We start from the raw sequence: 22622 nt of genomic DNA on the forward strand, positions 1-22622 counted from the left end.
GGGCCCAGAAGGAGATACTGGATTTAAAAAGGTCCGGTGGCAAGCCATCCGGGCCTGGGGCCTTATTACAGGTTAGTCCTTGGATACCCCTTTCTACCTCATTTACTGAAAAGCACAGAGAATTCTCAGTTGAAGTTAAAAAGGCATTTTCTGTCCGTTGCTCGTTAGTTGAAAATTGCACTAAAGTGAGTAACCCAATCCTCCTCTGAGATGTTAGTGCCAAGAGCTGTGTCACTAGGATTATCAAACAAAGGTTTGTTAATGATTTGCCAAAATGTATTACTGTTCCCCAACACTGATGGGTCAAGAAGAGACTCCATAGTACTAGCCTTGCTATCTTTTTTCCGAGCAGCTAGTGATTTCTTGTAAATCTGGCGCAAGTTTTTAATTTGACCGTGATCCCTAGGTTTAATTTTTAACGCCTTTTTCAGGTCTCTGCTTGCCTTAGAACAGTTATGGTCAAACCATTTGGAGTTATTTTTGGTTTGACCCCTCATCGGTACTGTTAACATAGAGCCTACTATTGACACCAAGGCCTCAAAGCCGGCCAAGGTTTTCTCAGGAGGTGTATATAGTGACGTACAGGCTGCTAGTTCCTCACCACATAACTTATTTATTTCAGCGTACAAATTTACTTGATTTACCATTGACCACTTCAATTGACGTTTGCCATTTATGCAGCTCAACGTGCCCCGATCTTCTCGGGTCACTCGCTGCTCAAATAAAACCCCACCCAGACTAATGATTATGGGGTTGTGATCACTGTAAATACTCGTGTGAATGGTAAATCTCGAGACCCAATTTACAAGGTCTGCAGATAGTAATATGTGGTCTATAAAGGACCCCTGACCTGAACCTTTAAATGTGGGTACATCAAAGACCTTGGTCTCAGGAACCATGGACATGGCTAAAGTCAGATTATTTTCATTCGCCAGCTCATTTAGATTAACTCCACCCCTGGAGTGGACAAAATGAAATCCTTCCACACTATTACACCCCAAAGATCCCATGGGAGTGACACCTGGGTTACCACATGGATGTACATTAAAATCACCTGCGATCAACACCTTCTGTGACAGTGTACCTGCCCCCTTTCTCATCATCTCATTTAGGGTCGAGATGTTACATTCACCATTGCCGTTGATAGCGTTATAAAAATTAATCAGGGTCAGAGCATGTTTACCTCTCTTCAATTCAAGCATTTGAATGTTCCGATTAGCATTATAACAAGTACTTATTTTACAACAAAGTCCCAGATTGATGAAAATAGCCAGACCCCCCCTTTGCTCTTCCCCTAGTTGAGGGAGCTGCAGGTATAACAAAGCTTTGATAGCTCTCAATGAAGGCATTTTTATCTTCCAACCATGTCTCTTGGAGGCATATAACTGTGTATTTCTTGACAAATGCTAACCAAGCGGGATCACATATTTTATCAGCCAAACCTGCTATGTTCCAGGAGACTAAACTCCCGCTACAGTCACCTGGCACTATTTCTAAAACAGATTCCCTGGTGGTTGGGTCTGGCATCGGGTTGGGTTGTTCTGCATGTATGGCCCCCATGGTTTCAATACTAGAGGTGTTTAATTCTATATGAGTTAGAAGAGAGTTATGGGCCTCAGACAAATCAGCCAATATACTGTTGTTCTTTGGGTTATCTATATTTGTTGCTGTCTGACTGGTATTATCTGATTTGGTCATCGGGGAGGGAACTGTTGTAACTTGTTTCTGTGCGATCCTAGTATCCCCTTGTACATGATTACTCTGTATGAGATCAGCAGCCATTGGTGTGACTGAGCCAGCATGAAGTCAGTCGACCCCCTCCAAGCCGCTCTGATCATAAAAGGCGTCAAACCTATTTGTGATGGGTACGTTATAGTAGGTACTTGGGTATGTTAATTGAGGGTGGTCTTGATGGTAGTACAACCCATGAGGAGCCTCCCAATTCTCTTGGTAAATTCCTTGATAGCTGACCTGCCTAGGCTCCCAAGGTGTGTCCCTCCTAATCTGCCTTTGTTCTCCAGCATTATAGTGGCCATGATTTCTGGGAGTTACTCCGTTATGGTATAGATTGGAGTTTTCTGGAGTTCTTTCCAGTTCTGCAGTGGAATATGAATACATTGTGTTTGAGGGATGGTCGTTTGGGGGGTGGAAATAACTTAGATCCATGGTGCGGATCAGGCTACTGATCGAACGATCCTTCCAGCCAGTTATATACCTTGCCACCCGACCATCCTTAAAATTAACTACAACACAGTCGCCCTCTGTGGATTTAAATCTATGGCCCACCCAGTCGACCCTCCTGACATTTGTTATTTTACCACTGATGTGGGGGGGAATCGGTCTATGCGCAGTTAACCAATGGCTTACTTTATTTTTCAGGTCCCCGTAGCTCTCTGTCTTACCCGCTTCAAGTTGCGGTACACCAATCATTACTATGGTATGCCGGTGGGATTCAGGTGGGAGATGAATGTGGGTAGCCTTTTTCGGGTGTAGCGTTTTAGGTGTTCGTGCTGGGCGTGTGTTTAATGTTGCACTTTGTGTTGTTGTTGGCCTTTGAGGCTCGGCCTGTCCATCAAGTGGATCAGAGGATAAACCTTCCGCGGCCCATTCACTCTCTTCGTTGCCAGATATAAGACTCTCAGAGGAGGTGGGCAAGGTCAATGCTACAATTGTATCAATATTTGTTTGTGTGGATAGTATTGGGATGTTTTGCACTACAACATTTACAGGGAGGGAAGGTGTCAAGTTAGAACTGCCACTTTGAGTATTATTCTTAGCTTGTGTCTTCATGGTCTTCGATTGCTTGGGATTACTTTTAGGTGGTAAAGAGCTATCCTTTGATACTGGCACAGTGAGGATCTTTAATATACTTGAGGTATCCTTTCTTTGCGATTTCTCAAGCTTCTCTAGGGTTTGCTCTATACTGGTGATTTTATCACTCAATGGTTGCAGTAGAGATTTAATTAAATGTTCCAATTCAGTTGGGTATGTTTTATCTGGTAAACCAACTCTTTCAGTCTGACTCATCTGCTCTGTGTGAGTTTTAGTGTGCTCTGACTGTGTATCAATTTGCGTTATTGCACTCTGGGTGGTGGATGTAGTAGAGGAATTTGATATTCCAACGAGTGGTTTGGCCAACCTAAAATTTAGCCAGGCATCCTTTGCCGAGGGCTTATGAAGGCCTAATGGTCTATATATTTTCCTCACTATAGATTTAGTTTTTAGGTGTTTCCTATGTCGACGCTTTGACTTGTTCGGGGATAGTGTTTTGTCTACTGCTATTACATTTATAATAGGCGAGCTTTCAGCAAGAACGCCCCTTGGTGAATTTAGTGAAATAGTTCCAGGTTGGGAAGAACATATATTGGCCCCCGAATTGGAAACAAACAAAGGGCTTCCTTCAAGGCTGTTTACTGGTATAGGTGAGGTCGATTGTACAGTTTTCCTACTGCTTTTTTGTCCACTGGGCAGCCCTGTAAAAGATTGCATCAGAAGAGATTCCTCTAGGTTAATAGAGGAGTCCACAGTATTATTGTTTGTAATAGTATGCAGTGAGAGGTTAGGAAAACACAAATTCGGAGTCAGTGAAAGACGCCTCTCCGTATTTTGAATAGCGTCAGCAACTACACCTATAGTCTTTTGTAACATTAGATCAATAGCTGTAAGTGTCAGTAAAGGTGGGGGTGGGAGGGTCTTATTCCTGGTGGCCACAGGAGTCTTTCTTACTTTTGTCATTTTGTGGGAAATATCCGGAAAGTCAAACAAGGGTACCAAACTTTAGGGTTAGTCACTTATACAGCGATTATAGCTTTCTATAAGGATTCAGATATCACAGAATCACCTTATTCTTTATCCCAGGATGCAGGCGATGTTAGGGGGGTGGCCCATCCCGTCTCCTTCTGTCCCCTGAGGGCCACAGGGGGCCCGCCCTTTGCCCGGGCTTAGCCCCGGGCGCTCCCGCGCGCTCCCGCGACGCGGGGGTGACACTGCCTTTATGCGCCGCCTGGCGCGATTGAATCGGCGTCTGGCGCCGCAAAGCCTGTTGGGGATTGTAGTTTAAGTGCCCCCCTCCGCTCGGCGGCCGCTTCTCTTGTTCAGTTGCGGCGGCGGGAGGGGGACGCTGCAGGCAAGCTCCAAAGGTCCGTGTCAAAATCTCCCTTCTGCTTTGCTCCTCACTCGGTCAGGCTCCTGGGTATTAAGTTTTTAATCGCGGCACAGTTTAATAACACCCACAGCACACAGCAGCCAGTGTATGCAATGGGCTCACCCACGGCTCCATGCTACACTGCAGTGGGTAGAAGCAAAATGTGAATGACTGCTGAACATAGCAATGGACGAAGAAACTGACCCAGAGGATCTCTATAGATGTGTATATTTGTGTTTCATTTATGAGATTTATTTTTAATTAACCTGAGGGTTGCAGAACTAAAGCGATCTCTAAGCCACTCCTAACAATGTTTTTCTATATTTCCTTTCAAGTGATCACATATCAAAACTTCTTAAGAGATGAGGAGTAAATCAGACCAGTAACCGTTCATATTCATTTTCAAAATTCTTTATTTCGGCTTTGTTGCCATAAAAGAAACAATGCATATACATTACAATTAAAAAAAAGGAATAGAAACAATACAGCATGGAACTTTAAAACCATTAGCTAAAACCGATTCATTTCATATTAGAGACAATCAATGCACAAACAACAATAAAATTCCGTGATGGACCCCCACTAATTACTAAAGGGTAGACCAATTCTATCTCTAGAGTTGACCCCAATTACAATTGGTGTCCCAGTTTTTTCCTTTGGAAAAAAATAGAATGTAAAAATCTACTAACACTAAATATTATTGGTTGAGTTGTGTTAGTTGTAAGAATTCTCAAAGCCTGTGTACATGATCTCACGCCTAACAATAGGCAGATTGGTTTAATCCATCTTTTCCTGGCCTGTGCATACACAGGACAAAAAAAGAGGATATGTTGCTTGTTTTCTATCTGGTGGCATTCGCACATGGAGCAAAATTCATCTATCACTGTGGATGAAGTGTTTGAGCCCCTAGCCCAACGTGCCAAAGTTGACTTTATTAAGAGGTTTCCATATCTACATTTTAAAAATAAAGTTTTGGCAAGAGGGGGCTCTATTTCATCCATAAAAGTCTCAAATAATGGTACGTCTTTAAAAGTGAGGAATTTTGTTACTAAGGTCCCACCAGTTGGAACACTTATGATCATGTTAACAATAAAGGTCCAGAAGGCCCTTTTTAAAATTAGTTTGAGTTGGGTGGTAGTTGGTCCGGGTTCTCCCAAAAATGTTTCAGACCTATTTTAATAAACCAAGTTTTAACATGTGTTAACCACGGGATAACTTTTAAATTATTAAGCTCCATAATTTCTTTTAGCCCGTCTCTATAATCTTGTAGTTCAGGGACCCGCCATAGTCTAACCCACAGCAACAATGGGCGTATTATAGTGTGGTGATTTCATTTCATTTCATTTTGGACATTTATAGAGCGCTTGGAAGTACGCCCACCGGCGTGTCCCCGCGCTGTGATAAGTGAGAAGTCCTTTTCATGTTTAGGTCAAATTGAAGGGGCACTAAGGGAGTGCCTCTCGGGACCCTTACCAAACTTCTCATAAAATTATTGTCCAGGACACTGAAAGTGCCCTTGGACCCTGGGCCCCAAATTTCTGCGCCATAAAGCACTGCTGGTTGTACTTTAAATTTAAAAAGTTCAATCGCTGGAGACACGGCTTTGCTAGTGCTCAGGCTTTGTTCCCTAAGGATAGGTTTTACATTCTGGGAAAATGTCATCTTACTTTTTTCCGTTTGAGCTTTCCAAGAAAAATTGGAGTCTAATGTCACCCCGAAGTATGAAAAATGGGGGACCGATTCTAGTTTTGCTCCTTTCAAAGTTAGACAGCCTTTATCTGATTTAGTTGGATTTAGGGCCATACATTTGGTCTTTTTCCCGTTTATCTCCAGTCCCTTCTTACTGCAATATTCACTAAAGCAGTTCAATAGAGCCTGGAGACCTCTTTTAGTTTGGGAAATCAAGATAGTGTCGTCAGCAAATAATAGGGATGTTACCTTTTCACCGTTCAGTTTTGGGGAATCGTTTTTGCATCCCTCTAAGTATGAGGGGATGTCATTCACGAAAAGAGCGTAGGGGCCAGTACGCAACCTTGGCGAACACCACGCTCAATGGGGATTTTTGGGGTTAGTTCACCATTTGGGCCCCATCGAATTCTCGCGAAATTTCCTTCATGTAGCTCTTTAATCTGAACTAATAAATTGTTAGGCAGCCCTACTGCACTCAGCGTTTTCCATAGGAAATTGCGAGGCACTAAATCAAATGCTGCACTTAAATCAACAAAGGCAACATATAAATGACCCCTTTTGATCTTTACATATTTCCAGTAAAGGCAGCAAAGTCTAAAGATCTGGTCTATTGTGCTAACTTTGGATCTAAATCCAGCTTGGTATCTAGTTAGAATTGCATTTTCCTCCAGCCAATCACTGACACGGAATAAAATGTGTTGTGCGTAAATTTTCTGGAGTATATCTATTAAACTGATTGGCCGATAATTAGAGGGGTCCATCCTGTCTCCTTTTTTAAAAATTAAAACAATTTCGTCTCCCTTCCAACTTTCTGGGAAGTCTAGAGTACGGGATAACTTATTGCACAGATAATTAATGTATGGTACCCATACTTTTAAGTCGTGCTTATATAAGTCACCCGGGATCTTGTCTAGACCTGGGGCTTTGCTAGATTTTATTTGGCTTATTGCCAGCTCGGTTTCACCTAATGTAAAGTCCAGATAATCTGTTGGAAGTTCGTAGTTTGGGGCATTCATGTCTATGTGGGGATCATAATATTTTTTATAAAGGTTAGTAAAGCGGTTAATCCAGGTTTGTTCGTCCAAATAGACGTCCTTAACCACTCTCCCTACATGATTTCCATTGGCTACTAGCCTCCAAAATGCTACGTTATCACGTGATTTGGCGGCCAGCAGCATATCAGCCCATTTTTCTTCTTCCCAAGCTATTTTTGAAGCCTTTTGTACATACTTATAATTGTTCCTAGCTGTTTTGATATCTAAAGGTAACTTAGATTTAATCGCTAATAAAAGTGCCCTTTTGGACTCTCTGCAGGTTCTGTCGTACCAGGGTTTGCCGTGGGACAAATTCTGTGTCTTTTGCTGGTTCTTCTTAGGCATTTTGGTAACTAAAAGTTTTAAAACATCAACAAAAATTTGATGTAATGTCCTAAAATGAGTTTAGTTTTCCTCATCTGATGTTAGGCCTAAATATGGTCCAAAGGTACCTGCGAATAGTGTGTATATTTCTACAAGGATATCGCCATGGTCCAATATAAATGGCCATTTAAGTGATCGCCTATTATTACTAATATGGATCTCAGTATTATCACCATTACTTTCTTCTACTGAAGGAGAAGAAACTGTATCCTCTAGCAATGAGGCTTCCATTGTAAGATCTAAAGGAAAGTGGTCACTTTCTAGCCTCTCCTTTACCTCAAGATCAAGAAGGTACGACCAAGTTGGTATAGAAGCAATCACGAAATCTAGATTACTTTTGTAGTTTCTCCTACAAAAGGTAGGTTTCTTCAAGCTGTCAGACGGTAACCGTCCATTACAGTCCCTAAGGCAGTGCTCTGTACATATTTTAGTCATTTGAAGGGCCAAGGTTGAACATTTGACTGATTTAACATTATCCATGGCGGGGATTTTGTTAGCTTGGTCTTCCTCTTCGAAAATGTCACTAAGACCCATGACTGGCTCATAATTACAATTTAAATCGCCAACCAGGATAATGAGATCCTCCCTGCCATCCAGTTTACTTAGAAAGCAATCTAGTTTAGATAATATTAGTGATTCACTTGATGTGGGTGATGGCCTTTTATAGATATTTATTAAAAATAGATTTTTCCCTTCGCGTACAGTGATTTTCAATGCTAGTATATCTAGGGAATTTGTATCCACCACCTCAATACGTGCCTTATGTGTATTTTCACCCAGATTAATAATCCACCCGAGGGCCTTCCACTTCTAGATGGAATCGCACCAATTCCATAAGTCTTGTACCCTACTCTGTGTGGTGTGTCAACTGCCCAGGTTTCCTGTAACATACAGAAGTCGAAGGATTCAATGTAGCTGGCCCAATCTGGGTCCCTCAAGTTTTTTGAGACTCCGGCTATGTTCCAGGAGACCAGTTTTACTGGCTCCCTTGTTACTGCTGTCATTTCGAGAACTACCTTTTGTGCCTTCCTGCATCTAGGGAGAGCCTCAGGTTGTACTACCAAAGAAACTTCCTCAGATGTTATCATACTGCTCAATTTGTTCTGAGATGCTACCAAAACATTTGGTTGTGTACGACTCTCACCTAGGATAGTTCTATCCCTAGTTACCAATTCAACCAAAGGTAAGGACCCAGAATTCACCAACACTTCAGTTTCATTAACAACGCCCTCAACACTGGGAATTCTTATTCCACTTTCCTCACCCCCCGTGTCATAAAACATCAATCACAGTCATCTAGGCCACTGAATATGTCAAATCTATTTGTGGTCTCGAGTGGTGTGAATGGTTTTAGATGATCCATTCTTCTGTTATTAGCGTTGTAAGGTCTAGCTGGCACATAGTTCCATCCATGAGAATCGGGGACTGGGACCGGATAGGGCAGATATTGTGGGTTCCTAACGTTCTGTATGGTTGGCGGGTACAGTGCATGTTGAGTGTTCCCAACACTCTGTGTGGTCGGAGGATAGCTGGTTGGGTGAGTTTGTGTTGTTATATGCTGAGGTGGTTGGTGCTGAGATGGAAACACCACTGACCTTGGGTAGAAGTACGTCAGTGGTCTCTGGATTATACTGTTGTTAGTAATACCTGGCGGCCAATTTAATATAAATTGGACAGCATTGGGATCCCTAAAATTCACTACCACCACATCACCCTCGATGTCTTTGGGTCTACCCCCCAGCCATTGAAGACGGCGAACGTGAACAATTTCGCCACTAATATGATTTGCAATTGGCCTGAATAGACTTAACCAATGCATAATCTTATTCTTCTATTGGGCAAAGCCCTCCCGCTTGTTCGATTCCAGCACAGGGACCCCTGTTAGAACTACCACAAAGGGCACTGCCTCTGGCGGGAGTTCGGGTAAAGGAGTCCGTTTGGGTCTCCCCCAGGTGTACTTAGAGCCCCCCGCCTCCTTTGTTGGTCTCTCCAGGAATGTGTTTGCCATGCTATTAGAAGATTTACTGGCTAAAGTAGCCGGTATCTGATATGGTTTTTTTTGTAGCTGTTTGGGTGGTGGGTTAGGTTGTGTGGTCGTTTTGTTCCCCGTGTACTTTGAAGTGGAAGGATTCGTAGTTGGGGTAGGAATTGGGACAGAGATTGGGACAGTTAAAATGGATTGAGATGGTAATGTGATGTTTTGCGGTACATTACTTGGAGCTACGATGGTGACAGCTTCCTTACTTCCCAATGCCTGCTCAATTTTACATAATCTAAGTTCCAGTTCGATCAGCCTCTCTAAAATTGACGCCGAGTAATTTTTAATTAGACTCTCTAGAGTATCTAATGTGACAAGGCCTTGGATAGCTTGGGGCACATTATCAACCATAGTAGTATCCGAACTAACCTCTTTGTCTGTAGACATGTTAGGTGAAAGTGGTGATGCAATGTTAGTTCCTTCTGTAGCTACTAATGGGTTGTTAGGGTTTTTAACAATAATCTTCGTCTTTTTCCCAAAGTCGGAGTGGCTCAATTTTGGTTGTTGTGAGTCCCCCCTTTTCCGCCGTTTTTTATTTGGGGGTGGGCCATATATTCTAGGCGCAGGCATAGTTTTTTTTGCCCTATTTCGCGTTGTTTTGGCTAGCATAGGGGCAGGTGCCTTCATTAAACTAGGAGTACTCATATGGGTTGTTGAGGAAGGGCCATTCATATCCAGCTTGGGGGAAGTAGTTAATATAGGCGTGGTGTCACTCGCTTCCAGAGGCTGGCTATCCAGTATATGTACAATTTCATTGGCTTTCTGAGTAATCTCATTAATAGAAGTAACAGGTAGAGGTAATGGTGACACTGCCCTATTCTTCATGCTTTCCACGGAACGACGGCGTTCAGCTCGTCGCTCCGCTAATACAATTTCCTTAGGAATGTCAGGAGTGGATTTTGTGAAATAATTGTCGAGGGTTTTGTTTAACAAACCCCCCTGTTTATCAGACATAATCGGCTCAGAACTGGCGATATCATAGGAATACAAAGCAGCAGTCCGAGAGTTATCCAAACGAGCCTATCTGGTATCTTCTTCGATAACAAGCAAATGACAAAATATCAAAGGGCAGTGCCCAGTCCGGTCTCTTCGGTTCTCTGAGGGTCTGAGGGTCCGCCCTTAGTCCGGGCTTTGTCCCGGGATTTGTCCCGCACACGCGTCCCGCTCACGCGTTGCTGCACCAGCTCATATACAGGAGGCTGGTTGAAAGGGAGGAGTCACGGGAAGAGGCGGCAGGTGTGCAAGGTGTTCCTGCGCACAGCCTGGTGGGCCTCGCAGTCCCGTTCTGATGGCAGCAGGATTTCCCCAGGCACAGCTCTCCTCTTTCACATCAAGTTCCCAGCAGGGTTAACAGAGCAAACAGTCCAAAATTGTCTGCAAGCGGCTCCCGCGAAGCGGGGGCCGCGAGGCGTTTTGAAGGACGCTGTCAGAGGGGAGTAGTCACGGGAAGAGGCGGCAGGTGTGCAAGGTGTTCCTGCGCACAGCCTGGGGGCCTCGCAGTCCCGTTCCGATGGCAGCAGGATTTCCCCAGGCACAGCTCTCCTCTTTCACGGCAAGTTCCCAGCAGGGTTAACAGAGCAAACAGTCCAAAATCGTCTGCGAGCGGCACCCCGTTCATATTCAGTACGTGAGCCATATGGATTAATACCGGGGGAAAGAACCACGACTGTTCCTTTCTTCTTAAATGTGTCTTTCAAACACCAGGCTGTAGTGCTAAATCACAGCCAACATCCTATGCCATCACTTCATTATATTCAGGATCAAAGGTCATATGTCACTTGCTGTGTGTGATGTCCGTTCTGCTACCCCTACCATCTGATGTATCCAGTTGTATGCCTACTCCAGGGACGTGTTAGTCACTGGTCAAGCTCGTTGCTTCGTCAGCACAACGGATGACGTGCCGCGTTCACCTCCTCTTGTACACATCTGGCGCAGTGCCTGGAAGTGTGGGCTCGCGACACAGGAGCATCTTCTGCAGGACACGTCTCTGGTTTAATTCTTGGTTTGCAGTTTCCTTTCACGGCAGATAGTGGCAACACTGACCTCATCCCAGAAGGTGAAGGACTGGAAAAGCCGTGAACTCCACTTGCCAAAGCAGCAGGGCCACCTCTTCCATGCAGACAATTTAACTCGGATGTTACAGCTACATTTCAACACACATGGCATTTAATAGCTTAACTTGATGTTCTTGTGGTGGGTTTCCAAACCACTCTACCTAGCCAGGTACTCTGATCTTTCCACGCCTTCTATCACAGTCATCACCCGATGCCTGAGAGTGGTGCTTTACAACTCTTCTCTACTCACAGGTAATTTCCTGCTTACAGAAAGATGTCCACGTGGCCCTCAACAAGAAAGAGCCCTGTAAGGGCTGGAGCTACTTGTGTCGGCTCAGACGGGCTTCAACAGGAGGCTCCTGTGCCCACGGATTCCTGTGTGGTTGATGAGGGACACGCTGACCTTGCAGTAGGTTTCCTTCTGTTTTGTGTTGGATTGAGGCCCTAACACAGGTGCGCTGTTTCAGAGGCACAAACCCTTCGTGCCACAGAGACAGGCAGGCCCTTTCACCCACTTAAGGCCCTTTCACCTACATTAGCCCTCCCTTCACAATAATTAGCAACAAAGGCTGTCCCTTATCGGACGTGTGCTCTGGGTGCAGAAGACGGTCCATCCTAAAAACCTCATCTCCATGTCCAACAGTGACTAACCTACCTCACAACAAATTCTTAGAAACAGACCTTTAAGCTCTTGGGATTTTCCCTCTTTATTTATTTTATTTATTTATTTATTTGCGGGTTTATAACGCGCTCGAATCGACTCCCGGTGGAGTATCTCTGCGCCCAAAAAAAACACCAATAGCACAGTCGAAAACAGTCGGTAAAGAAGTAGATAAGTAGATTAGTTCTGAAACAAAAGCGTTTTGAGTTGTTTCCTAAAGCTCAGATGTTCTGAGCATTGCCTCAGTGCCAGAGGGAGCTTGTTCCATAAAGTCGGCCCGACAACGGACAAAGCCTTGCACCCTGTCTGACCTTCCTTACAGCTGGCACTCTCAGGAGAAGCTGGCTGCTGGACCTAAGAGGCTGAACAGGGTTGTATAGTATAAATGTACCTGTCCAGTGTGATGGCCCTAATCCATTTACGTTTTTATGAATTAAGCAGCAGATTTTGAACTTTACCCTATTTCGGACTGAGTGCCAGTGTGATTTATCCAGGAGGGGTTTTGACGGCGATCTTGAAGGGGCGTTTAACACCAGCCTAGCTGCGGTGTTTTGCACCACCTGGAGTTTAGCTAATACTCCGTCATTGGCTGACAGCAGGAGCCCGTTACAGTAGTCAGAACGACTAAGTATCAGGGCCTGCACCAAGGTTTTTCTGGTGAAATCAGGCAGCAGGGGAAAGACTTTCCGCAAATGCCAATGACGTGAAAGCAGGAGCCCACCACAAAATTGCCATGCTGCTTAAAGGAGAGCTCACGATCTAGGCGCACCCCTAGGTTTTTCACGAACTGCTTAGGTTCAGGCACTGGGCCAAGATCCTGTGGCCACCAATCCGGGGTCCCCATGATCCTAGCCACCCCAAAGAGCATGACCTCAGTCTTGCCTACGTTACATTGGAGGCAATTAGATGACATCCACTTGGCCACAGCCTTCATGCCCTCGGAAAAGGACGTCCTCACTTCGTCGGTGAGAGCTCCTAGCACAGGATTATTGATTTCTCCAAGAACTCATTAAATATGCATGAACTGCTATTCACTAAAGGTTCATTCCTGACGTCTTCCTCTGACCGACTTTGTCAATACCAACATTCCAAGGCACCTATCAGGTATAAATATACCTCCCTTTGCCCAAGCAAACCAGAGGAGACTGAGACTTCTATGCCGACACTCTGACCTGAGACGCGGCAACCTGCGTCATGCCACAGCTCCAGCTGGCAGAGTTCCATCACCCATCATGGAGGCTCGAGATCAGGATGAAGTCCCACTAAGGTAATGGGGTTAGACTAAATCCTAGGGGGATTGTTGGCTCTCTAAGACCTACACACATGCTAGGTACACTTGGGTACATCTAGTTAGGCATCATAGGGGTATAGGCTTTATCTTTATTCATTCTGTATTTCATGTATGTGTTCATTACTATTGCAAAATGGTAGAACAATGCCTTTTTATTTAACTGCACTTCTGGTCATATTTCTCTGCTACTGTCCAACAGTTGTCGCAGCACATATAACCAGTACTAGAATAACAAATGTGCAATACATTTTATTGTAAACACACCCAACTGTTTCTTCTATGTACTTCTCTGAGATGAGTGACTGATTGAAAAGTAGTATATTGTTTCCACGATCCTAAGGAATCTGGGTTTTATGTTATGTGGATGCCAGAAGCTATTCCCTTCTTGTTGTCAAGAAGTTTCTAGTGGCCTCTGATAGCTGGTACACAGTAATTACGTTTAATATACGTGATAGGTGCATACTGACCTCAGTCCTATGCCAAGCCTATAGTGTATGTTATTCCATTGCGCAGAACTATCAGGGAAATAGGAACTACACTACACTTCTTGGGGTCATCAGTGTAGTAGGAGCTCCCTGTGACGACGGAAGGGTCTTCATTAAGGAACGTCAAGGGACCCTCTGCAGTCCTGAAATGATTCCACCTTTGTTTGGCAAACAGTTGTGACCTAGAGAAGAGGGCCCCTCTTGAGGGCTTTTATAAAATGTATCAAAGGCCACAGTTTGATAAATCCCCAATACATACATGAAGCTCAAGCTTAAGTCTGTGCAAGATGAAAAGGAAAGCATAGAAGACGTTCTTTGCTGCCACCAGAGACGATAATGAGTGTATCTCCGTGTTAGAATGCATTCATACAGACGTGCCGCTGTTACATGTACAAGCAGTTCCTTCTCGCTGTCCCAGGATGGATGTTAATAAAATACATGGCCAGTGGCTTTCCCCTAAGTGACCCTACCCATTTTCAAAATACAACGTGGCTTATTTTGGCTGCTACGGGAAAAACAAAATATGAAGACTGAAACTCTGCCTCGCCCTGAAGAAAAAGGAGGCTCTAGAAGCAAAGAAAGGCCTTCTGTGTCTCAGAGGGCACATGGGCTTCGCACATGGCTATGCGCAAACATGCGTACCCAGGTGCCCATCCCATAGTGGCGAGCCCTCGTCAGCTCTACCATGGAGTTCTGTTTGTTGAGAGTCTGGGACATTAATGGGCCGCTGCTGGCATCTCCAGATGACTTGGCTGATCCACAGTATACTCAAACTATCAGGAGAGGCGGTGTGATCGACATTAACATTACGTCCATTGTTCCGCTTGTTCGGCAGAGCAGCCTTTTCAAGGGTGCACTGAACTTTGTTCCTTGTTGGGGTCTGCTTTTTGATCTCCACTGTTTTTTTTCTACTCCTCCCTTTTTTTCTACTCCTCCCTTTTTTTGTCATCTGATTTTCTTGCTCTACCCCTGAAAGAGCAACAAGTAGTTTCAATCATTTTAAGGTCCTAGTATTTTAGTGATATAAGACCTGAAGACTTCGTTGTTTTTACAACTCGCTTGTGGTCCCTTTTCCAGAGCACATCAACCCCCTCAGACAAGAGCAAGAAGCCCAAAAAACAGAGAAGAAAAGCAGGAGGTGATGGAAGGAAAGTCTCGGAGGATTATTGCTTCCGGTGCAATGATGGAGGTAAACTGCTGATCTGTGACCGCAAGCTGTGCACAAAGGCCTACCACCTCTCCTGCCTCGGCCTGGAAAAGCCCCCTTTTGGTAAGTACTGAGTTGGTGTACATCTCTGTTAGAACTGGCTATTTCTGGTAGGCTAAGGCTGACGCCAAAGCCAGGCAGAAACCACCATTCTAGTCAGGGCAAGGAAGTCACACGCCAAGATAACCCCTGCTCACCCCCTTGGTAGCTTGGCTCAAGCAGTAAGGCTAAACTCGGAGGCAATGTGTAAAGCATTTGCGCCAGCGCACAACAGCAACAACATACTAGGCACACCACAGAAGAGACTCCGCACAAGGTTATTATAAAAATAACTTTTGTATTGTAAAAACACATCAGATAAAATCACACATATACATTGTGCCAACTGGCACGGGCAATATTCACAGGGATTATGTACACCAGACAGGGCCACATGGGCGCCTGTCAGAATCAGATATAGCACTTCTAGATAAAATGTAGAATATAGAATCACTTCTAGAATAAAGAATAAATGTAACATAAAATAATAATCAAAGATAACAACCAGTAACCACTGGTAACAGGAACCAGGACCTTACTAGGACCACCTGTACTAAGAAAGAAGAACCACCTATGTATCACACAGCATTAGGGGTCTAAGAAAGGATACATTACTCATGATGCAATAAACCTACATTCAGAGGAGTAGAAAAGACCACCACCTAAGTATCACTCAGCGTTTAGGGGTCTAGGAAAAGAACACATTACCCATGATGCAATAACCTACATTCAGAGGAGTAATAAAGAGAAACACATGATGCCTAAGACATTCAGAGGTGTTAAGAATAAAGCACATGATGCAATAAAATACATTCAGGGGTGCAGCGCAAGAAGACACGTGATGACTAAACATTCAGAGGTGCAGTGCATGGAAAGAAAGACACATAATGCATAAACCTACACATTCAGAGGTGCCAGAACAGAAGTCAATAGCGCAAACAAAACACACAGTAGGCAATTACTATTAAAACCATAGGAATCACATTGCGCATGACTTACATAAGCCACCACCTGTGGCAGTCCCTAGGCCAACTGGCCTTGATGGGGCAAGGATGCCCTGTGTCCAATGTCAGAGCGCGCTGCCATGCAGCGCCAGTCAAAAAGTACCAAAAGCCTAAACGTGGCAGCTGCCCACAAAGTGCTGGGCAACTGGGATCAAAAAGCTGTGGCAGGGCTCTCAGTAGCCCCTAAAACAAATCTGCGCCACCTAAGCCACACAGGCTCTGTCACCAACACTGTGGCCAAACGTTGGAGCCCTCAGGCTCTGCAGACAATGCCCCCTCGAGCCTTCTCATGGCTCTGGACAACGTTGGGGCGACCCACTGCCAACCGGGGCCGTCCTGACTCTGTGTCTTTTCAACAAAAGGGCCCTCGAGCCCCGCGGGGCTCGTAAATCAAAAGAAATGGCCCCCTAGAGCCTCTCTGGGCTCATACATGTTGGGGCGACCCACTGCCAACCGGGGCCGCCCTTGAAGCCCTCGTGGCTTCACTCGCGTTGGGGCGACCCACTGCCAACCGGGGCGGCCCTTGAAGCCCTCGTGGCTTCACACATCAGGCGCGAGCTCGCGCAACTGCACGGGGGGGGCGGACACCGACAATGTGTCCCGGCGCCCCTCCCCTGCTCTGCCCCACTCCGCCCGGCCCCAGCCCAGACTCACCGGGCCTCAGGGGCGGCTCCTCCGGGCGGCGGCACTTCTTCGCTGGCGGTGGGGGCAGGCACCGACAATGTGCCTCGCGCCCCCGCCGCAAGTCTCCGCCTGCCGCTCCTCTCCTCACTCGGGGCTCCCTCTGCACACGGGAGCCCCCAGCAGCCGTCTCGTCTCCTCGGGGCTCCCTCAGCCGAGAGGAGCCCCGCGAACAGCCGCAATCTCTCGCGCCTTCTTTCTTCTTCCCTCGCCTCGCGGTCGCCATTCCTCGGCACCCGGGCTGCGGGGGCGGGACTTCCGGCCGGCCGCGCTCCAATTGGCCGGCCGGCCAACCACTTTCGGGTCGCTGCAGGCAGCGCAGCGGCCCCTCTCCTCTAGGCAGGCAGGCGGGGGCAATCAAAATATCGGCGTGGGCAGCCGAAAATAAAGTAAAGTCGCAAATAAGCGAGGTGGGCACTCGCCAAAGCGGGCAAAGCGCTCCTCAGCGCCATAATCCAAATAAAGCGCTCTACAGCGCTAGAAAACAGGCAGAGCGCTCCCAGGCGCTCAGGGGGAAGCACAGCGCTTCTTGTAGACAAATGCAGCTCCTCCATGCTGCAACAAGGTCCCAGTGATTCCAAGGGGGTAAGCAAAGTCCCCCCCCTCAGCCCAGCAAGGCAGAGGGGTCCCCCAGGAGTCCAGGAACGTCCATCAGAGGTCCAGGAGCTGGGCAGGGCCCAGGGATTCCCCTGAGCCCCAGCAGCAGCATGCCCCTGGCAGATTCAAGTTAGAAACAAGAACATTTTGGATGGGGACACAGCCCCTTCTTATACACAGAAAAACCTTTGAAGTCCTTTGAAGTCCTTTGAAGCAGGCAGTGTGAGAACCAGCTAGAACTGGTTATAGGGAAGTCCCTTCAGTATCAGGGACAGAGGTGTCAGTCACCCAGCGGGAGGTGGAGCCAGCTTTGTAGTTAGGCAGGCACAGCCCTTCACTATCAGGTGCCATCTCCTCCCACTTCCCTGGCAGCAGATGCTGCCTTTCATCCATGGGCTGACTCAGACAACCATTTGGGCTCTCCATCCCCTGTCATCCTCAAACCAGACAGTCAATCCACAAGCAGGCCCAGGCACTCTGGGCCAGGCTCACCAGCCAATCACACGCTAGCACCAACTTACACAAATATGCCAACTTCCAAAAGTAGTACTTCTAGACTAGACACTGTCATGCCGCATACATCATTTTGCAGCATTCACTCTCACGAGTTCATACATACCAAACTCGCCCCTACACTCCCCACGCATCAGGAACTACCATGGGCATACATATTCCCCATTCATTCCTATGGGAGGGCAGGTCACTCACCATTCATTCACAGAGAGCACAAGCACTTTACACTGTACCACAGTGAAAGTGCGCAAAGGCCTAAAATCACCAACACCAGGTTCCATAAACAGGCTAGGAAAAAGCAAAAAGTCTACGGGTGAACCTGCCCAACGGGCCGGGTCCAACAATCTCCATATGAGTGAACATCCTTCTGTTGAGTGATGTTTTGTGTATCCTCAGGCAGCTGTGGAGGGTTCGACTGCTTTTATCCTGATAGCAAGAAATGCTTATTTTTGATGCCTTCAAATTCTCATTAGCACAATCAGATGCTGACATTAAATCAACAACTTTTGCGTATAATGTGATTTTTGTTATTGTTATTGTTATTTTGGATTTGTATCGCGCCCAATCACCTGCAGGTCTCTAAGCGCTCGGAAATCGGTGGTAAGAACAATAACTTGGCAATCACAGAATAAAAGGCATCTACTGGCCTATATAGCACTCATGATTCTTCTGAACAGCAGTGTTTTTAGCACCTTTCTAAACCGTAGGAGGTTCCCTGGCAACAGCTCCTCATCAAAGACAGAATTCCCTTTACTGTTGTTCACAAACATGTTTGGTGAAAGCTGTGCTTGTGCCACCCATGGGTTGGCATATCACTGCAGGGTCGGGAGAAGGACACCCCTCCAGCTGGTCTCTCTTACTTGCAATGCATCTACCAGGCAGTTACCATAAGTACAGAGACACTAAGCATTGATGGGTGCAAGGCCCTCGGCTCCAGGACAGTGAGGGAGACAAAGTTACAATCTGGTACATGAAGTGTTTGGTACCTCGTCCTGGTGCTGCAGACCTTTAAATGTATGGATGTACTTGGCACACTTCAATGTTTCTAATCTTAACCTTCTATTCAGAGAAGAGGCGACAAGTTCTTCTAACAGGTCACTTGTCACTGGATCTTGAGAACTATGCAGCAAGAGTTGCAGCAGCTCCGTCTTTCGGGTGTGTGTGCAGAGAGAGCTGCATCCAAATGTCTTACCCTACTAAGGGCAGCTGGAATTTTGCATTTCGCTCATAATTGTTTGTTTACTGTGTTTGACACAAAAGCCACCGCCTGCTGTACAATCTACTGATTTCAGTGAAAAAGAACGTAACTCAGACACAACATTACTTCAAGTGCCATGCAGTTGCAGACCTTTTGTAATGTTTAATGTGTGGCCTTTACGTGCTGGCAGCTGTATTCAGATTCTAAACTGCTACTAATAAGCTGCAGGCTTTGCCCAGACTGCTTGACTTTGTGTTAAAATTGTGAAAAAATAATGCCATAGAAAGTGCCACATTATTGCCTTTTCTTGCCACATAAATCAGTCACCCATCCTTAATTTGATCCAACGTTGTCGCCCGATTCCAGTGGGCTTCGCTATCCCTTTCATGACGCTCGTGTTTGTCAGGACACACGGATGCAGAAAGGTAGAATTCGCATAGTGAGAATGAGACAATCCAAGGGAGCCTCTCCAAGGCACAGTAGTAGTATTCGCATTTGTGTAGTGCTTCATATCTTACGTACGAGTCGCCAAAGCACGGTTTCAGGTAGTACTCTACACCGTGAGCGGGCGCCTGGTTGCAAGAGTGTTATGCTCAATGTGAAGCAGATTGGTGTGGTGCACGAGTGACTAGAGTGGTGTAATCGGGTCTTGGGTCGTGATGCTTGGTGTGATGGAGGGTGTGGTTGACGAGTGATGTAATCGGGTCCCGAGTGACAATGCTTGATGTGGTACACTAGCAACTAGAGTGGTGTAATCGGGTCATGGGGCGCAATGCTTGGTGTGATGGAGGGTGTGGGGCACGAGTGACTAGAATGGTGTTATTGAGTCGCAATGCTTGGTGTGATGGAGGGTGTGTGGCACGAGTGACGAGTGGTGTAATCTGGTCTTGGGTGGCAATGCTTGGTGTGGGGCAGGAGTGACTAGAGCGGTGTAATCGAGTCTTGGGTTGCAATGCATTGTGTGATGGAGGGTGTGGTACATCAGTGACTAGAGTGGTGTAGTAGTCTTTGGTCGTGATGCTTGGTGTGATGCACGAGTGACTAGAGTGATGTAACCGGGTCTTGGGTCGCAATGCTTGTTGTGATGGTGGGTGTGGTGCACGAGTAGCTAGAATGGTGTAATCAGGTCTTGGGTCGCAATGCTTGGTGTGATGGGGGGTGTGGTGCACGAGTGACTAGAATGGTGTTATTGGGTTGCAATGCTTGGTGTGATGGAGGGTGTGGTGCATGAGTGACTAGAATGGTGTTATCGAGTCGCAACGCTTGGTGTGATGGAGGGTGTGTGGCACGAGTGACAAGTGGTGTAATCGGGTCTTGGGTGGCAATTCTTGGTGTGGGGCAGAAGTGACTAGAGTGGTGTAATCGAGTCTTGGGTCGCAATGCTTTGTTTGATGGAGGGTGTGGTGCACGAGTGACTAGAATGGTGTTATTGGGTTGCAATGCTTGGTGTGATGGATGGTGTGGTGCACGAGTGACTAGAATGGTGTAATAGTGTCTTGGGTCCCGATGCTTGGTGTGATGGAGGGTGTGGTGCACGAGTGACTAGAATGGTGTTATTGAGTCGCAATGCTTGGTGTGATGGAGGGTGTGGTACATGAGTGACTAGAGTGGTGTAATCGAGTCTTTGTTCGTGATGCTTGGTGTGATGGTGGGTGTGGTTCACGAGTGGCTAGAATGGTGTAATCAGGTCTTGGGTCGCAATGCTTGGTGTGATGGTGGGTGTGGTGCACAAGTGACTAGAATGGTGTTATTGGGTTGCAATGCTTGGTGTGATGGAGGGTGTGGTGCAGGAGTTGTGTAATCGGGTCTTGGGTTCCAATGCTTGGTGTGATGGAGGGTTTGGTGCACGAGTGGTGTAATCGGGTCTTGGGTCGTGATGCTTTGTGTGATGAGGGTGTGGTGCACGAGTGACCTAGAAGGGTATCGAGTCTCAATGCTTAGTGTGATGGAGGGTGTGGTGCACAAGTGACTAGAATGGTGTTATCGAATCCCAATGCTTGGTGTGATGGAGGGTGTGGTGCACGAGTGGTGTAATTGGGTCTTGGGTGGCAATGCTTGGTGTGGGGCAGGAGTGACTGGAGTGGTGTAATCGGGCCTTGGGTCGCAATGCTTTGTGTGATGGAGGGTGTGGTGCACGAGTGACTAGGATGGTGTTATCGAGTCGCAATGCTTGGTATGATGGAGGATGTGGTGCACAAGTGACGAGTGGTGTAATCGGGTCTTGGGTCGCAATGCTTGGTGTGATGGGGGGTGTGGTGCACGAGCGACTAGAATGGTGTTATCGAGTCGCAATGCTTGGTGTGATGGAGGGTGTGGTGCACGAGTGACGAGTGGTGTAATCGGGTCTTGGGTCGCGATACTTTGTGTGATGGAGGGTTTGGTGCACGAGTGGCGTAATCGGGTCTTGGGGCGCGATGCTCGATGTGATGGATGGTGTGGTGCACAAGTGACTAGAGTGGTGTAATCAAGTCTTGGGGCGCGATGCTTGGTGTGATGGAGGGTGTGGTGCTCAAGTGACTAGAATGGTGTTATTGAGTCGCAATGCTTGGTGTGATGGAGGGTGTGGTACATGAGTGACTAGAGTGGTGTAATCAGGTCTTGGGTCGCAATGCTTGGTGTGATGCACGAGTGACTGGAATGGTGTAATCAGGTCTTGGGTCGCGATGCTTGTTGTGATGGATGGTATGGTACACGAGTGACTAGAATGGTGTAATCGGGTCTTGGGTCGCGATGCTTGTTGTGATGGATGGTATGGTACACGAGTGACTAGAGTGGTGTTATTAGGTCTTGGGTCGCAATGCTTGGTTTGATGGAGGGTGTGGTGCACGGGTGACTAGAGTGGTGTAATCAGGTCTTGGATTTTGACAGACTGACTGCAAGGTTGTTCGGCTCAGGTTGAGGTTTGCAGTTGTATATGGCTGTGATTCTGTTGCTGAAAAAGTCTGAGAGGTGGTTGCAAAGCTCTTCTGTTGTGGTGATAGTGCTGACAATGGTGCCGGGTGAGGTGAAGTCTTTTATATAGGGAAAAATTATTTGCTGCAATTGGAGGTGGTGGTGATGCAGTTTGCTCGGTCCTTTTGCTTGGTGTTCTGAATTTGGTGGTGGTAGTCTCAACCAATATATGATTTCCTTCTTGTCAGTGGATTCCTGGCTCATTCCAATGAGTTCTCCCAGGTACCAGTTGCATGAGTTTGTGTTCTTGCTGTTTAGCTTTGTCTGCGAGGGGGCAATGGTGTTGGTGCAGGTGGTGTTCCAGCCATTGAAGTTCTTGATGACTTTCGCTAAGTTGCTGGTATGCTTAGATTGGTTCTTGGAGAGGGCGGAAGCCCCATCCTTCTGTGGTGTGTTGCTCTAGCAACGGCGGGCCTGGCCTGCGGGGGTTGGTCTTCTGTGGTGTGGATTGTTGATTTTGAAGCTGACATGGGTGAGGGTGGTCCAGGTGATGGTTTTCTGATCATGATGTTGTATGTGGTGCCCTGCACCCTGTCTGTCGGGGGGGAGAAAGTCTGATATGTGTTAGGTGAGTTTACGGTTTTCAAGAGGACGGGTCAGTGAGGTCCTTGAAGTGAAATTTGATGTCTGCTAGGAGGATGAAGGTGCTGG

The 22622-nt window shown here is 46.6% G+C and overlaps 1 protein-coding gene across 1 annotated transcript in view; it reads left to right on the forward strand.

Moving 5' to 3' along the window:
• LOC147725804 (histone-lysine N-methyltransferase NSD2-like) overlaps window positions 1–22622 on the forward strand; it is a 262511-nt gene that overhangs the window by 235981 nt on the left and 3908 nt on the right. Inside the window, exon 11 of the mRNA XM_086959981.1 lies at window positions 14858–15050. Coding sequence (XP_086816107.1) covers window positions 14858–15050 — 193 coding nt within the window. The remainder of the gene's footprint in view (window positions 1–14857; window positions 15051–22622) is intronic.

The sequence above is a fragment of the Lissotriton vulgaris genome, chromosome 3_1 (genome assembly GCF_964263255.1).
Source record: "Lissotriton vulgaris chromosome 3_1, aLisVul1.2, whole genome shotgun sequence".
Lineage (NCBI taxonomy): Eukaryota > Metazoa > Chordata > Amphibia > Caudata > Salamandridae > Lissotriton > Lissotriton vulgaris.